At 41.1% G+C, this 15759-nt stretch overlaps 2 protein-coding genes across 2 annotated transcripts in view; one reads left to right on the top strand and one right to left on the bottom strand.

The window, feature by feature from the left end:
• Window positions 1-2267, top strand: part of LOC135081693 (protein masquerade) — a 39505-nt gene extending 37238 nt beyond the window's left edge. Inside the window, exons 12-14 of the mRNA XM_063976483.1 lie at window positions 510-599; window positions 1106-1260; window positions 1933-2267. Coding sequence (XP_063832553.1) covers window positions 510-599; window positions 1106-1260; window positions 1933-2100 — 413 coding nt within the window. The 3' untranslated portion in view covers window positions 2101-2267. The remainder of the gene's footprint in view (window positions 1-509; window positions 600-1105; window positions 1261-1932) is intronic.
• A 2739-nt stretch (window positions 2268-5006) lies between these two features.
• LOC135081824 (kinesin-like protein Klp61F) overlaps window positions 5007-15759 on the bottom strand; it is a 45803-nt gene continuing 35050 nt past the window's right edge. Inside the window, exons 25-27 of the mRNA XM_063976602.1 lie at window positions 11465-11577; window positions 8345-8491; window positions 5007-7212 (exon numbers count right to left, since the gene is read on the bottom strand). Of these exons, the coding sequence (XP_063832672.1) occupies window positions 7087-7212; window positions 8345-8491; window positions 11465-11577 (386 nt within the window). The 3' untranslated portion in view covers window positions 5007-7086. The remainder of the gene's footprint in view (window positions 7213-8344; window positions 8492-11464; window positions 11578-15759) is intronic.

Genomic DNA, 15759 nt, shown 5'->3' with positions numbered 1-15759 from the left:
TCCAGCCTCTCTACTCCCTAGACATAGTAACATTCTAAAGCCCGGTCTCTGAGCACGTAGAATTTAGTCCATTGACCCCAAGCTACCCATCCTTATCGCTCGCGCGTAATTATGTTGCTATTGCGCTCGCACACTTACTGCGGCCGCCCGTCGCACAGTCGCGACAGCAATATAATTACGCGCGAGCGATAAGGATGGGTAGCTTGGGGTCAATGGACAAAATTCTACGTGCTCAGCGACCAGACTATAGCAGATTCGATGTTAAGTTAACTTCTGTTTATGTACTTGTTTAAACCAATATTAAAACTTGATTCTTGAGTAAAGTTTAGTCATTTGACAAGAAGTCTCGGAAAGAAAAAAATCCGAGTAGGTACGTAGACACTAATAGACAGATCGGAAAGTCTTGAATCGAAATTCCGTTGCTGCTCCTTTGAATTACTAGTAGACCTTACTCTTCAAAGTTTTAAAGTACCTGTAAATCACCTTGAAGCATATTTTCTTTTTCCCAGGGGTGTGCTTAGTTTGTCTGCCAGCGCGAGGGGTGAGCCACGCCGCCGGCAAGCGTTGCACTGTCACTGGCTACGGGTACATGGGAGAGAGTAAGTATCAGCCACCATAATAAGTATTGCAGAGATTATCTGACCAGACGCCCAGATTTTCCAAAAAACTGCCAAGTGATTTAGTGGGCTAGTTCAAGAGTAGTGTTGGATGCCCTTGCCTCCTAATCCATGGACGGATGACCTCAAGAATACAGCCATCAATGGTTGGATGAAAAATGTGATAGATCCTGATTTGTGACACTCCTTTGGTTACTTTTAAATGTAGCGGATTGCCATCAGCTGAAGCGGCTGAAATGACAGAGAAGACTGTTGTCACTGACGAAAGTTAAATATCCTTGTGTTAAGAGCGGGGACTTTATCCACTATAGTCTATCCAAGTCTTGCACTCGACGGGGATCGAACGATCGTTCCTCGAATCTCGAATCAGCAGTTCGACAGCTGAGTTATCACTTACGTACTTTCACTCTTCTTCTTCCTCGTTCCCTCACTGATGAGGATCGCGACCACATATTATAGTGTTACTATAACGTTGAATTCCTTTCCAGCTGGCCCAATCCCGCTGCGCGTGCGTGAGGCCGAACTGCCCATAGTGAGTGACGCGGAATGCGTGCGTAAGGTCAACGCGGTCACGGAGAAGATTTTCATCTTGCCCACCAGCTCCTTCTGCGCGGGAGGCGAGGAAGGCAACGACGCGTGCCAGGTAACCGCCGCTGAATTAACTGAATCTATTTTGCTGTGAACGGGACTTTTCCCACATCTTGGACACACCGTTGTAACTCCTATGTAGCCAGGATCTACAGCAAACCATTAATTTTGCTGTGAAGTCCTCAATGATACAACCCGATCGAGCTAACTGCGACTCTCCCACCCACTTACCCGCACACCCCGCGTTCACCCCGTCCGTACCAGTGTCCATGTGACGTCACGGCAGCCAGGTTCGCATTTAATGAGGGTTTTCGCGAATGAAAAATCCGCCAGATGGCAATACGTAGACGCGAGGTCCAAATGCTGCATGATTGGTTATTTTTGACATGACATTGACGGATATGTCAAAATCCACCAATCACGCAGCAGTCAGACTCCACATCCACGTGCCGCCATCTAGCGGATCTTTCATTCGCGAAAACCCTCATTCAACCGGGTTGTACTTAACAGTTGGCACCATTGGCGATTAACATGAAACTACTCTACAGTGGTGGTACTACCCTGGTGAGTGCAAATGCGATCATAAGTCCTTCTGCTTCAGCGCTCGCCAGTTCTGGTTCTGGCTAAAGTCTAAACTGTACAGAATTCAGAATTGCAATAAAGTTGAGAGGGGGATTTGATGAACCATGTAACCATAGAGCTCATAAAAACTACCTTCCACTTCCAGGGCGACGGCGGAGGCCCACTAGTGTGCCAAGACGACGGCTTCTACGAGCTGGTAGGCCTGGTCTCGTGGGGCTTCGGCTGCGGGCGCCGCGACGTGCCCGGGGTCTACGTCAAGGTGTCTTCCTTTATCGGCTGGATCAACCAGATCATCTCCGTCAACAACCTATAGCGGCGGTAGTGGCTGGATTTTGCCAAGGTTGTGAACTTTTGATATTGACAGAGTAAATACAAATGAGTAGGTCATCTTCATAGACGCACCGAGCGCGGTTTGTATGTGAGCGCGTCAATACACCCCGCTAATCCACGCTAAATTTTGTCAGTGTCTGCGTGCGCGCCGCATACTAGAATTGCCCATTCATAAATTTAAAACACATATCAAAAGCACCTTAATGAAAAAGGGCTACTATAAAGTTGATGATTATATAAAAGATAAAAATGTTTGGAATGTTTAACTACCTAGCTCGCATCAATACTTGACTATAATTTGTATATTTTAAAGACTGTAAACCCTTGAAAAGGAGGCTGACAATAGTGACTGAGTTTCTTGCGCTGCTTCTTCTCAGCACTGGTCCATTTATTGTCCCGAAACAGTGGTAGGGTTAATATTGGGACGTGTAAAAGTGCTTTTTTAAAGCCTATTTGCAAAAATAAATGAATTTTATGAATTTTTATTTTTTATACGTATTGGTGCGCTCACATACAAACCGCGCTCAGTGCGTTTCTATGAAGATAACCTACTCATTTGTTTTTATTCTTATATTTATCTGTCTTATGCTTCAACCACATTAACGCGTGCAAATCGCCTTCGCCGGCGCGATCATAGGTCAATGACTGTCCGCGCGACCTGTCATTGCACTATGATCGCGCAGGCGATGGCAATCTGCACGCGGTGGTGTGGTTGAAGCTTTACTAAGGCTGGTTTTATAGTGTCACGCGGACTGTCAGTGCGGATCGCTCCGCACAGCCGATCTGTATGAACTGCTAGGGAGCGGAGCGGTTCCTCCGGACCGCATTACTCTAAAACGCTCTCTAGAAGTTCATACAGATTGGCCGTGCGGAGCGGGTCCGCACCGGACGGTCCGCGTGACACTAAAACCAGCCTAAATGGTTAGAGACTATGTCCACGACGCGCCCCTTTTGTTTTATTGTCGGTTAACGTATTAAAACAAACCAGACGCGTGCAAAGACTTAAGGAAGTTGGTTAATCTTTTAAAAGCGTCTCCTTCTTGGTCACTTTTTACATTAAACTACAAGTTACAGATGTACAGTCTGCGTCAAATAGTTCTGTCACGAACCAAAGTGGCCAAAAAATTGATCAACCTTATTACAACAGTAAGAAAGAGGCGTCGCGAACTTATTTGCTACTCTGGGTGTCACGAGCTATTTGAAGCTGTTTCGCATTAGTTTTTTAAAAATTATCTATAAACAATCTTGGCATAATTATACTGTATGAATGGATCAAATAATATGAAAATGCAATATTAATATGGGAGTCAACGTTATGTTGACTTTTAACAGAGTAAGTACAAATGAGTAGGTCATCTTCATAGAAACGCACCGAGCGCGGTTTGTATGTGAGCGCGCCAATACGTATGCGGCGCGCACGCACACATTGACAAAATTCGGCGCAACACCCCGCTAATCCACGCTAAATGACTTACTCATTTGTATTTACTCTGCTTTTAATCAACATAAATTGATTAGTCACTGGCAACAAGAAGAAGCGAGTGTTTTGATATTATTAAATTAAAAGTTAGCAGACAATATGATGAGCGCTGACAAAGTAAAAAAAAAACACGAACAGTCAAATAATGAACTATAGTTTGAACAAAATTAATGATAAAAGTATGTTTATATTTTAGGTGCTATCACACACAATCATTTCACAAACTATTCCACAAGTATTTTAGTGTTATTGTTGCATTTACAACTAAACTTAAGTTTTATGAAGAGATTATCAAAAAGTTTAAACAAATTGTTAAATTGAATGATTTTTCTTTTGGTTTCGATTTCAAAAGGCATTTTTAGCAACACTTATTTTTAAGACATATTGTAAATACAAATATCTTTAGTTAGTTTAAGTTAAATTATTTCTTTAGATTTAATTTATTATTTGAAAGCATTTAATAATTTTACTCTCCCACCATATACTATTTATTTTGTATGTATTTAAAATGCTGTGTTTATTTTTAATTTATGTATTAACTTCAGTATTTTGAAAAACTATTTTAGCACATAATTTGTAATGCATACGTCACAGTATGGCTTACATTTAAAATCTTAAGTAACACTACAAGCATTTATAAATAGTTTTGTTAGACAGCTTTTAGTTTTAGTACGAAGAACCAAACAATATTATTTATGTACGTACTCGTGTAGTATTTAGTTATTTATGTATTTAGACGCAAGGCTATGGTGTTAGTATTGAGTTTCGAGCCATAAGTCGAGGTATGAACTCTAGTTAGGATGCTACGTTCTCTCCGAGGAGAGGTGTAAATAGTTCTACATTTTGTAAGCTATTCGAGTCTTTTGGCAATTTTATACAAAGTCAAAATAATTCTACATTTTCTGTTATTTGAGTTTTTTGTTAGTTTTATGCAGAATCAAGTTTTAAGTCCTATTTAATATAGTTGGAATTGGACAAACTTCCTGATAACTTATCAGGTACATTTTAGACAAATTAACAGTTAAAATGTACTTACAAAATATAATCTACAATGCTAGAATCAACGTGAGTTTACTTACTATATTAATAGTGAACCAAATGCTACAAATTAAATTAATAACGAAATGATAAAAGTGCCAAATAACTCGAAAAGCATTCTTTATTTACTTGATGAGTTCTGTTTATTAGTTTATAATAAAACCACGCTAATACAAAACCCATCAAGTAAAAAATTACCTTGTTATTACACACAAAACTACTGTCACTTTACATAAAAATAGTCGTCAGTACATAAGTCGACATATCATCAGTATGTTTGTGTGTAGATAACATTTATTGATAAGTCCTCTTGCTAATAAATAATAAAATTTATTTCTGGTTTTAATTTATACCTAAAATAAAAAATTGGATTACGAATAATTATTTTATTCAGAAACGTATATCAAATACACAATATAAATCTAAAGTAAAGATAGATTATATTCATACCTTAATAATAAAGAGAAACATTCAAAGATACATACAGAAATACTATTGAAAGTAGTCACGAAGACAGACTGAAATACTTTTTTGATAAAAATAATAGAAAATTGGAAGATTTTACTAAATATTCAATAAGTTGTTGCAAAACCATAATTTTTGCTGACGAATGTCTTAAAATTGATAGTTTTTGCGGTAGTTAATGTTGAACTGACCACGATATGCAGATAAAAATTAGACTATCCTAAATGTATAATATAATAATAATCTAAGAAGCTAAACAATATTTTAGTTTGTGATATAAAAACATACAATTATCAAATATGCACATAATCTAACTTAACTTTTTGTACGACAGTATAAAAGTATAATATTTTAACCAAAATCATAATTCTAATTATTCGATAATACTATACTATAGTAAAAAATTACAATATACCTAAAATACAGTCGTAGCCTGTATCAACAATTTGACATCATTCTCGTATAGCTAATAAAAGACAGTATAAGATTTAATATATTTTAGACAATTGAAACTAAGTTTAATGTACTTCATTTACTTTCATGTCCTTTGTATGAATTGTATTTCTCATTCATCAGTTGAAGCTTGGGGTCATTGGACGAAATTCTACGTGCTCGGCGACCGGGCTTTAGCTACTAATCGCCTGCATGACATACCATGCTTGTCACAGAAAGTACGACCTATCGTTGTAAATTAGCCAATTAACTTGATTATATTAGTTATCAATTATAGCCTATTTGTATGTAGTTCTGATGACTATAATACTGTAAAGTTTCATCAAAATCCGTTCAGTACTTTTTACATGAAATAGCAACATTCATCCCATAAACTTTCAAATGAGATAACTGCGTCGAATACACAAATTCTGTTGTCAACTTTTGAAGCCCCGCTTCAAATAAATCTAATGGAGGTGATTGGGCTTTTAAGTCATTTCAAATTACAATTCTGCTGGGTCATGGTCGTGATTTTATCGATAAATATATTTACTATAGGTCTAACTCTTAAGGTGGTTTAGAAGCGCTGACCGCTCGCTGATCGTCGGCGCTGACAGATCAATATGTATGTAATTGAAGGGAGCGCTCCTGAGTGACGCTGATCGCTCGGCGCCGACGCTTCATACATTTCGGCTGTCAGCGCCGACGGTCAGCGTGACTCTAAAACCAGCCAACTCAGTCAGTGCCTAAGGTATGAGAGCGGCTAGTGAGGATGTTTTTGTAATGCCAAACGTAAGCGAACGACATCTGAGGTGGAATTGTGTAAAGCAATCGTTATCATTTGACAGTTCATAACGTACGATTATTCTGTCAAACGCTTTGTTTAACTGACTTTATCGTACGTTATGAACTGTGAAATGATTGCGATTGCTTTACACAATTCCACCTCAGATCTCTTTCAGATTAATATGCTCTGTCACGTCATAATTTGTCAATGTCACCCGTCCCGCGCCGCTCCTATATAGATGACCCACGCTGAACTGTCCCACCAAACTCAATGACAGGGGGCGCTACCATCGTTCAACTATTATGGTTTCCAACATGGCAAAAATCAGAACCAGCGATCCGGTATTGACGGTGGCGCCCCACTGTCAATGTCATGGATAGGACAGTTCAGTATTTTGGAACTATACCTCAGGTACTGACTGAGTTGAAAACTATACCTATAACACCGCTGGGCTGTTGTTGCCTAAAGAAATGTTAATTGATGGATGATAAAAAAAATATTCCTATTTTCATTGGTCACGGCATCACGCGTTAACGTCTGGACCGATTTTGCTAATTCTTTTCTGTTGTTTGTTTATCTATTTAGGAAAACCAGGGAATTTATTTATTTGTCAGAGGAAGGTTCTTATGAAAGAAAAATATAAGAAAATTGCGCGGATAATTGGAAAATTTAATCACACGTACGAAGTCGCGGACACAGCGAGTATGAAATATAAATCATTGCTATAGAAACGAAAATACATGAAGTACACAAACTCACAAGTGGCATCAGTCGCGCGTCGCGTTGCGGTCTACTAAGGGTTTCTTATGAGAAGCAGGTGCGGGTAGTTTGGAAGGCTTCTTGTACTGCATCGAGCGGTCTGCGTTCTCTTTGCCTTGCTGCTCTTGTTGTTTCTGTAGAAAGACATATTTGTTTACACATTATTGTGGAGTTTAGAGAGAAAGAGATACATTCTCAGCGAGAGAGACATTCATATTTAGTCTGACGCCATAACATTTATGTTATTGCTTCATGAGTGTAGGGAGAAATATGCGAATATGAGACCAGCTATTCTGGCCAACAGCATTGGGAGTGCAGGTAAAATCCTCAATTTGCCTCTGATAAAAATCATACATCATCATTTCAGTCAAAGTACGTCCACAGCTAAACATAGGCAGCACGTGTTCTACTGCTGTGAGCAGTAAAAGTAACTTACTCGACTACATTTTTGGTGTTCAGACACGTTTTTAGCAACCTATTAATTAAATTAATCGTCACTCGACTAATGCGATCAGGGCGTGAAGGACCAGAGGTGGAATTGTGTAAAGCAATCGTAATCATTTGACAGTTCATAACGTACGATAAAGTCAGTTAAACAGCGTTTGACAGAATAATCGTACGTTATGAACTGTCACATGATAACGATTGCTTTACACAATTCCACCTCTGATAAGGACGGAGCATAACTCACCCTCCTAACATAGATGTCAGTCTCAGAAGTGCACTTGACAATAGGCGCGTGCTCCGGTGGCGAAGGCGCTGCGAATACCGCGCCCGAGTCCTCCGATGCTGAGGATTCGGCGTCACTCGCTACCATGCCTAAGGCGTAGGAGCGAAGACGTTTCATTTGCCGGTACGTGTTTTACAGTGGATACTATGGACTGACGATGATGACTCACCCTTCTCACATAGATATGTCTCGGATGTACATTTGACCTGCATCCAGTGCCTTCCTGCAGCCTTTTAAGGTTACCTTGTGGGTGGACGTTCCAAGCTGCGCTTGCCGATACGTGTTCTCCTACATAAACTAAAGGACCTGTGTGTGTGTGTGTGTGTGTGTATGTGTGTGTGTGTGTGTGTGTGTATGTGTAGTGTGTGTGTGTGTGCACGTGAGTTCTTCCGCCACTTCTTGGCTTGGGCACCAGCTCATATAATATGTTGTCCCGAAATGGAGGTAGGGCAAGCTATATTTGGGACGTGTATAAGTGCCCTGGAAAGGGTTTATGTACTGAATAAAGTATTTGAATTTGATGGAGCATAACTCACCCTCCTAACATAGATGTCTGTCTCAGAAGTGCACTTGACAATAGGCGCGTGCTCCGTTGGCGAAGGCGCTGCGAACACCGCGCCCGAGTCCTCTGATGCTGAGGATTCGGCGTCGCTCGCCTCCGCCGACTCTATTACTACGCATTCCTGCGTCAAACGATTAATTGCTATAGCTTATACGTTAAAATTTGATGTAGTTTTGTCGTGAAACGAAATGATGACAATAACATGAACATGATAATGATAATTAAATAACAGCTTTCCGGTTCGTTATCGTTCCGATTACTGTACAGTCAGCGTTAAATAGTTGACACCCAAAGTAGCCAAAAAGTTCGCAACACGTCTTTGTTACGATTGGAATAAGATTGTATTATCAACTTTTTAATCACTTTGGGTGTTATGAACTACTTGACGAAAGTACGATGATACGTAAACTTGGCCAAAATGTACTTATCCTGTATTACCACAGAATAATAATAAGTACTACGTACAGAAGTTTTACTTCGCGAAGGTATTTAAAAAGTGTATGCTCAATGTCATTAACAATATGGTGTAATTTAGCCTGTCTCAAGAGTCAAGCACCATTTTGTTAACAAACGTCAGTGATCGGCACTGCGCCGAAGCTATAGGGCTGACTTCGGTAAAATGATGTGACGTGAGGTGCCAAACTTCGGAAAATGGCGGAGGAAATACATGATTTAGCATGAATTATCATTAATAATATTAATAACTACTTATTTACCTCTCAGTGTCTTGAACTTAAGCAACTTAAAAAAGTACATTCTGTGTTTTTATTATTATTTAGGCAGTTAAATACTGCACAGTATTTAGTACACCATTTTCTTTATTTTCTTCCATCATACACAAGAATACGCGTGCGTGAGTCAATGTTCGCTCGTATGTGAGGCCTTGTCGAATAGTATCCTGTAGGTGGGCCATCGTGCGTGTTTTGTTTTCGATGTAAACTCGCGGAGATGAACAGGCCTGGTATTACCTTGAATTATGAAATACATTCACACTTCTAAGCTTTGCATTACATAAATTGTGACTAAATGTTTAGTACAACAAATACTGTGGTAGACTAGTAAATGTGTATTCGACAGCACATCAGCCTATATTTTTGTTACATAAAGCTCTTAACCCATTTAGATCGATAATTATTTTTGTAAATAAATATCGTTTTTTCAGCAAAAACTTACAAAGGGAAGCCTAAAAATCGTGAAAAAAATATTTAAAAAAATAATCCATAAATAGGGGGCCGTGGGGAGCCCGTACCATATAGGGTACAGTAGGTCTATAAGCAAGCAAAACATAGTCGTTGTTCAAAGAAGATTTTTAATTATTTTTGTATGATATAAAATAAAAATAAAATCACATGATCACTAGTATCACACTTGGCATATCTTGTAAGACGTTTTCTGTGATACTAACCACATTTGGTTCTTTTTTCCTAACTTCTCCTAAGTTAGTGAGGATAGCTGAAGAAGACCTGGCTTCTTCTGATTTGTTACGTTTAGTGCTATCCATAATCGCATTTAGCAACACGATGATGGAAATTTAGCAAATCCATCGAAGAAAACTCTGAGGGTTATTATTTACATTGACAATATCTTTATCGCCTAAATCTTCGTCAATCTGATCATCATTAGCGGTCATCTGATAAGACAGCAGTAGAAAAATACCAAGACTGCTTTATGTTTGCTGAAATTATCAAATTTTTCATGAGTTGTGGCAATATAGTGAAGCATCAATAGCCTAAAACAAATAAAAATAATAAATATTAATTATATGTTTTAGCATGATTTGCTCATGCATAGACCTACTGTACCTTATACGGTACACCTATTTTAGACTGGAATAAACCGTATAAAAATAATCGGAATAATATTTTTTTTGTAGTCATGATATCTATTGTACTCTATTTTTAAAATAAAATTGATAAATAATATAATTTACCATGAGTAATAAGAAATTATACCTTCTAAAATACATTGTAAATATTTTTTTGGTTTTCTGTCGAGGAATTTCATAAATATTTCCGAAACCACTTGTTAAAACATATTTTAAAATATTTTTATGTAAAATAATCACTTTAAGCTTACCGTCACAATCATTTTTACAAATTAACAACAGTTTGGTACTTCGAAATATTTTCAAAAAGATACCGTACCACATAGGGTACGGTAGGGCTAAATGGGTTAATAGTCGAACCCGATTTTAACTTGTATGAAGAATCGGCCCATGTAATGTGCGCTTTTTCATACATATCCATAATGATTAACAGCCCGACTCAACTATTGGCCGACAAAAAGTCGGTGGTCTGCGCATAGGGAGCATTCAAGTATTACGTAACGCAATTTGGGGGGGAGGGGGGTCTCGTAAAACGTTACGATGCGTTACAGGGGCGGGAGGGGACTTTCTTAAAAGACGTTACGTAACATTGTTTTTTTTTTTAATAAAAATTTAGGGAATTAAAACTCCCAAATTGGCAACCCTTTTCGTTTACGTTTTACGGGGAATCCTTCGATTGTATTATAGTCTGGTCGTAATTTTTCATTATTTTGTTCTCGCAAGTTGGCAAACCTTTTCGTTTATACACTCGACATCAAATAAATCGCACCTCCCGCGACAAGCACTTTCAAAGTTTTCAAACGCATCCCCACTTCCCACCAATATTGGCACCATTTAAAAGCCTAGTTCTAAACTTAATTTCATTAAAGGAAAGGTTTTTACCCCAAAAATGTGTCTTTAGAAGGATCCAGAGTCACTTCTTCAAAAAATAGGTAGTTACGCTTGAGCCAACTTTTATGGCTATAAAACTGTTAAGTTGGGATTAATCGCTATCCATCTGTTAAATGGTCCCTTGAGTGTTACGTAACGTTTAGAAGTCAAAGTCAAAGTCAAAATTTCTTTATTTGTTTAGACTAATAAATAATTCTTACAAATCGTCATATGCTCTTAAGGAGCCTCTACATGTCTACAGAAAAACGTTACGGTGCGTTACAAGGGGGGAAGGGGGAGTCTAAAATCTGCAAAAATTGCGTTACGTAATACTTGAATGTTCCCCTAGGCCAACACTACAACTTGATGTGCCGTCGTCTGTACACATAACCAACGTACCTCCTCGTTGACGTTTTCCCGCATCGCTCGGAAGCGCGCCAGGATCCGCTCGTGTGGAGACGTGGCGCTCAGCGCGCGCGGGTATTTGTACTCCGTGCGAGATGGGGTCTTGCCTGCGGAAGACCAAAATAAATAATTATAGTATTTAAAGTTCAATGTGTGTGAAGTGGCAATGGGCAGGGCATATAGTACGCAGAACTGACGGCCGATGGGGCAGCAAGGTTCTGGAATGGAGGCCGCGTACCGGAAAACGCAGCGTGGGACGTCCACCTACAAGATGGACCGACGACATCGTAAAGGTAGCAGGGAAGCGCTGGACGCAGGCCGCTACCAATCGATCAACGTGGAAAGCATTGGGGGAGGCCTATGTTCAGCAGTGGACGTCCTATGGCTGAAATGATGATGATTTAAAGTTCTACTTATTTCAAAAAAATCTGTAATGACACCGAAGACTTTCGATTCGCGAGGAGGATTTCAATTACTGGTTTTTTGAGTTTTTTTTTCATCATCATCGTTTCAGCCACAGGACATCCAACGCTAAACATAGGTCTCCCCCAATGATTTCCATGGCTTCCTGCGATCATCTGTCCTTGCGGGATGATATCTACGCTACACTTGCCGATACGTGGCTTCTATTCCAGAATATTGCCTCATCGGATATCAGTTCTGCGTGCTATATGCCCTGCCTATTGCTAATTCTAAACCGTCGATTCTACGAGTGTTGGAGTTTACTATAGAGATCTAGAGATTCGAACTAATACCAGGCCTGTTCATCTCGGCGAGTTTACATCGAAAACAAAAAACACGCACGATGGCCCACCTACAGGATACTATTCGACAAGGCCTCACATACGAGTGAACGTATTCTTGTGTATGATGGAAGAAAATAAAGAAAGTGGTGTACTAAATACTGTGCAGTATTTAACTGCCTAAATAATAATAAAAACACAGAATGTACTTTTTTAAGTTGCCTCAAGACACTGAGAGGTAAATAAGTAGTTAATATTATTCATGATAATTCATGCTAAATCATGTATTTCCTCCGCCATTTTCCGCAGTTTGGCACCTCACGTCACATCATTTTACCGAAGTCAGCCCTATAGCTTCGGCGCAGTGCCGATCACTGACGTTTGTCAACAAAATGGTGCTTGACTCTTGAGACAGGCTAAATTACACCATATTGGTAATGACATTGAGCATACATTTTTTTTAAATACCTTCGCGAAGTAAAACTTCTGTACGTAGTACTTATTATTATTCTGTGCTAATACGCTGAGTTCGAAACACAGTGTCGCATTAGAAATTCACACACACAAAGTAATCAAAATAAAAACAATACGTCGCGAAGTGTGTGTCATGCACACATTGCATACAGTGCGATTTTTCGTTTGCATACCAAGTTGCAAATAATGTACGTACAGCACCAGTACATACACAATGACGTTCGAATGAATGTATTTTTATAGTTTGAATGTGCTCATTATCCACTGCGGTATCAGTACTCAACGTTTGAATAACTTTTAGTATTACGCAAGCAATGTAAACTGTTTACATTATGACGTCGCTGCTGTTATCAGTGAGTAATATGTTCTGTTTTGGGCATATTGCTGCGACACTGGCCCCGCCCCCTTTTTATATTTCCCTTTAGTTACTGTGATCTGTAGAGTCTACACTGACCTGTAGGCGAGTACACCCTGTAATCCTGCATGAGGTATCTGGCCTCTAACTGCTGGTGCCTGTCCAGCGCGCTTCGTAGTGAAGCCCCGAAACCAACAGCCTCCAAGGTCCGCGTCTGCGCAGCTAAGTGCGCGGTGGAAGATGACGTCAGCTGGGAGAGCGAGATGGCTAGCGAGGGCGATAGACTGACCGGCTTTTGACGCCCTTCAGACTCGAGTTGACATGCGAACTGTAGCCTTATTCACGTAACAAAACTTCAACGACAAAAAAACCCTGATTTGCGATCCTATCGAGTAATCGTTCTATCAAAATGACCCTTGTGAATACGGATTTAGAACTGTTTTTCAATGGGACGACGTAATAAAACTTCAATGACAACAATACACTGACTTGCGATTGCGATCCTATCGAGTAATCGTTCTATCAAAATGACCCTTGTGAATACGGATTTAAAACTGTTTTTCAATGGGACGACGAGGACAGACGAGGCGAAGAAGATCGGCAAGACTTGGAGCGAGATCAAACGCGAAGTTCAAGACCGAACGCGATGGAGGACTGTTGTGGACGCTCTCTGCCCCATCTAGGGGACATAGGGCCTTAAGGCCCAGAACAGACGGTGAAACGCAACTGCAACGAAACTGCAACTTTCTGATGATTCTGATGAATGAAACTGAAACTGAAAGTTTCAAACTGGTCGCGTCATGTGTGGTCTCTCAACGGGCGCTATGGCAGAAACTTAGATGCAACTCAAAAGTAACTAGCAGTTGCAGTTTCGTTGCAGTTGCGTTTCACCGTCTGTTCTGGGCCTAAGTCAAGTAAGTCAAGAATCGAGTTGACATGCGTACTGACCTGTAGGCGAGTACACCCTATACTCCTGCATGAGGTATCTGGCTTCTAACTGCTGGTGCCTGTCCAGCGAACTTCGTAGTGAAGCCCCGAAGCCAACAGCCTCGTGCTGCACAGCCTCCAAGGTCCGCGTCTGCGCAGCCAAGTGCGCGGTGGAAGATGACGTCAGCTGGGACAGCGAGATAGCTAGGCGAAGGCGATAGACTGACCGTCTTTTGACTCCCTTCAGACTCGAGTTGTCAAACGTGGTCGCCCCAAGCAAACTTGGCGGCGCACTGTGGCAGACGAGGCGAAAAAGATCGGCAAGACTTAGAGCGATATCAAACGCGAAGTTCAAGACGAACGCGATGGAGGACTGTTGTGGACGCCCTCTGCCCCATCTAGGGGACATAGGTCCAAGTCAAGACTCGAGTTGTCATGCGGTCTGACCTGTAGGCGAGTGCAATGTGTTCTGTTTTGGGCATATTGCTGCGACACTGGCCCCGCCCCCTTTTTATATTTCCCTTTAGTTACTGTGATATGTTGAGTCTACACTGACCTGTAGGCGAGTAGACCCTATACTCCTGCATGAGGTATCTGGCCTCAAGCTGCTGGTGCCTGTCCAGCGCACTTCGTAGCGAGGACCCGAAGCCAACAGCCTCGTGCTGCACAGCCTCCAAGGTCCGCGTCTGCGCAGCCAAGTGCGCGGTGGAAGATGACGTCAGCTGGGAGAGCGAGGTGGCTAGCGAGGGCGATAGGTAGTGGTCCCACCGCCGGCGAGTATACGACTAACTATCGGCTATTTTCTCGCTCAAGAAACGTACGAAAGATATCCATTCCGTGTGAACAAAAGAGATGCATATACAAATAGTTAAACGCTGACTGTTCTCACTGCCGGCGACGACTCGTTTTACTAGTTTTGTCGCTGAGCGACGAGCTTTCATAAATAGACTCGTTCAGCGATGCTCGCTCGCTTGATCATTTCTTTACAATGCGGCGCGAATAATCGCTCGTCGCACTCGCACACTCGCTTAGCTTGACGATAAAACTATCGAAACTACACACTCGCTTCCCGCTGATCGTCAACTAGTTTATAGTTTCTAGTTCTACTCGATTCTCGTTCATCGTCGGCGGTCTGACCACTCCCATAATAGACTGACCGCCTTTTGTCTCCCTTCAGACTCAAGTTGACCTTACTGACCTGTGGGCGAGTACACCCTGTACTCCTGCATGAGGTATCTGGCCTCCAACTGCTGGTGCCTGTCCAGCACACTTCGTAGCGAGGACCCGAAGCCAACAGCCTCGTGCTGCACAGCCTCCAAGGTCCGCGTCTGCGCAGCCAAGTGCGCGGTGGAAGATGACGTCAGCTGGGATAGCAAAGTGGGTAGCGAGGGCGATAGGTAGTGGTCCCACCGCCGGCGAGTAAACGACTAACTATCGGCTATTTTCTCACTCAAGAAACGTACGAAAGATATCCATTCCGTGTGAACAAAAGAGATACATATACAAATAATTAATCGTTGACTGTTCTCACTGCCGGCGACGACTCGTTTTACTAGTTTTGTCGCTGAGCGACGAGCTTTCATAATTAAACTCGCTCAGCGATACTCGTTCAGCGATTAATCGCTCGTCGCACTCGCACACTCGCTTAGCCCGACGATAAAACTATCGAAACTACACACTCGCTTCCCGCTGATCGTCACCTCGTTTATAGTTTCTAGTTCTACTCGTTTCTCGTTCATCGTCGGCGATCGGACCACTCCCATAATAGACTGACCGCCTTATGTCTCCCT

The sequence above is a fragment of the Ostrinia nubilalis genome, chromosome 20 (genome assembly GCF_963855985.1).
Source record: "Ostrinia nubilalis chromosome 20, ilOstNubi1.1, whole genome shotgun sequence".
Lineage (NCBI taxonomy): Eukaryota > Metazoa > Arthropoda > Insecta > Lepidoptera > Crambidae > Ostrinia > Ostrinia nubilalis.
This window is presented reverse-complemented; position numbering and strand designations above follow the sequence as displayed.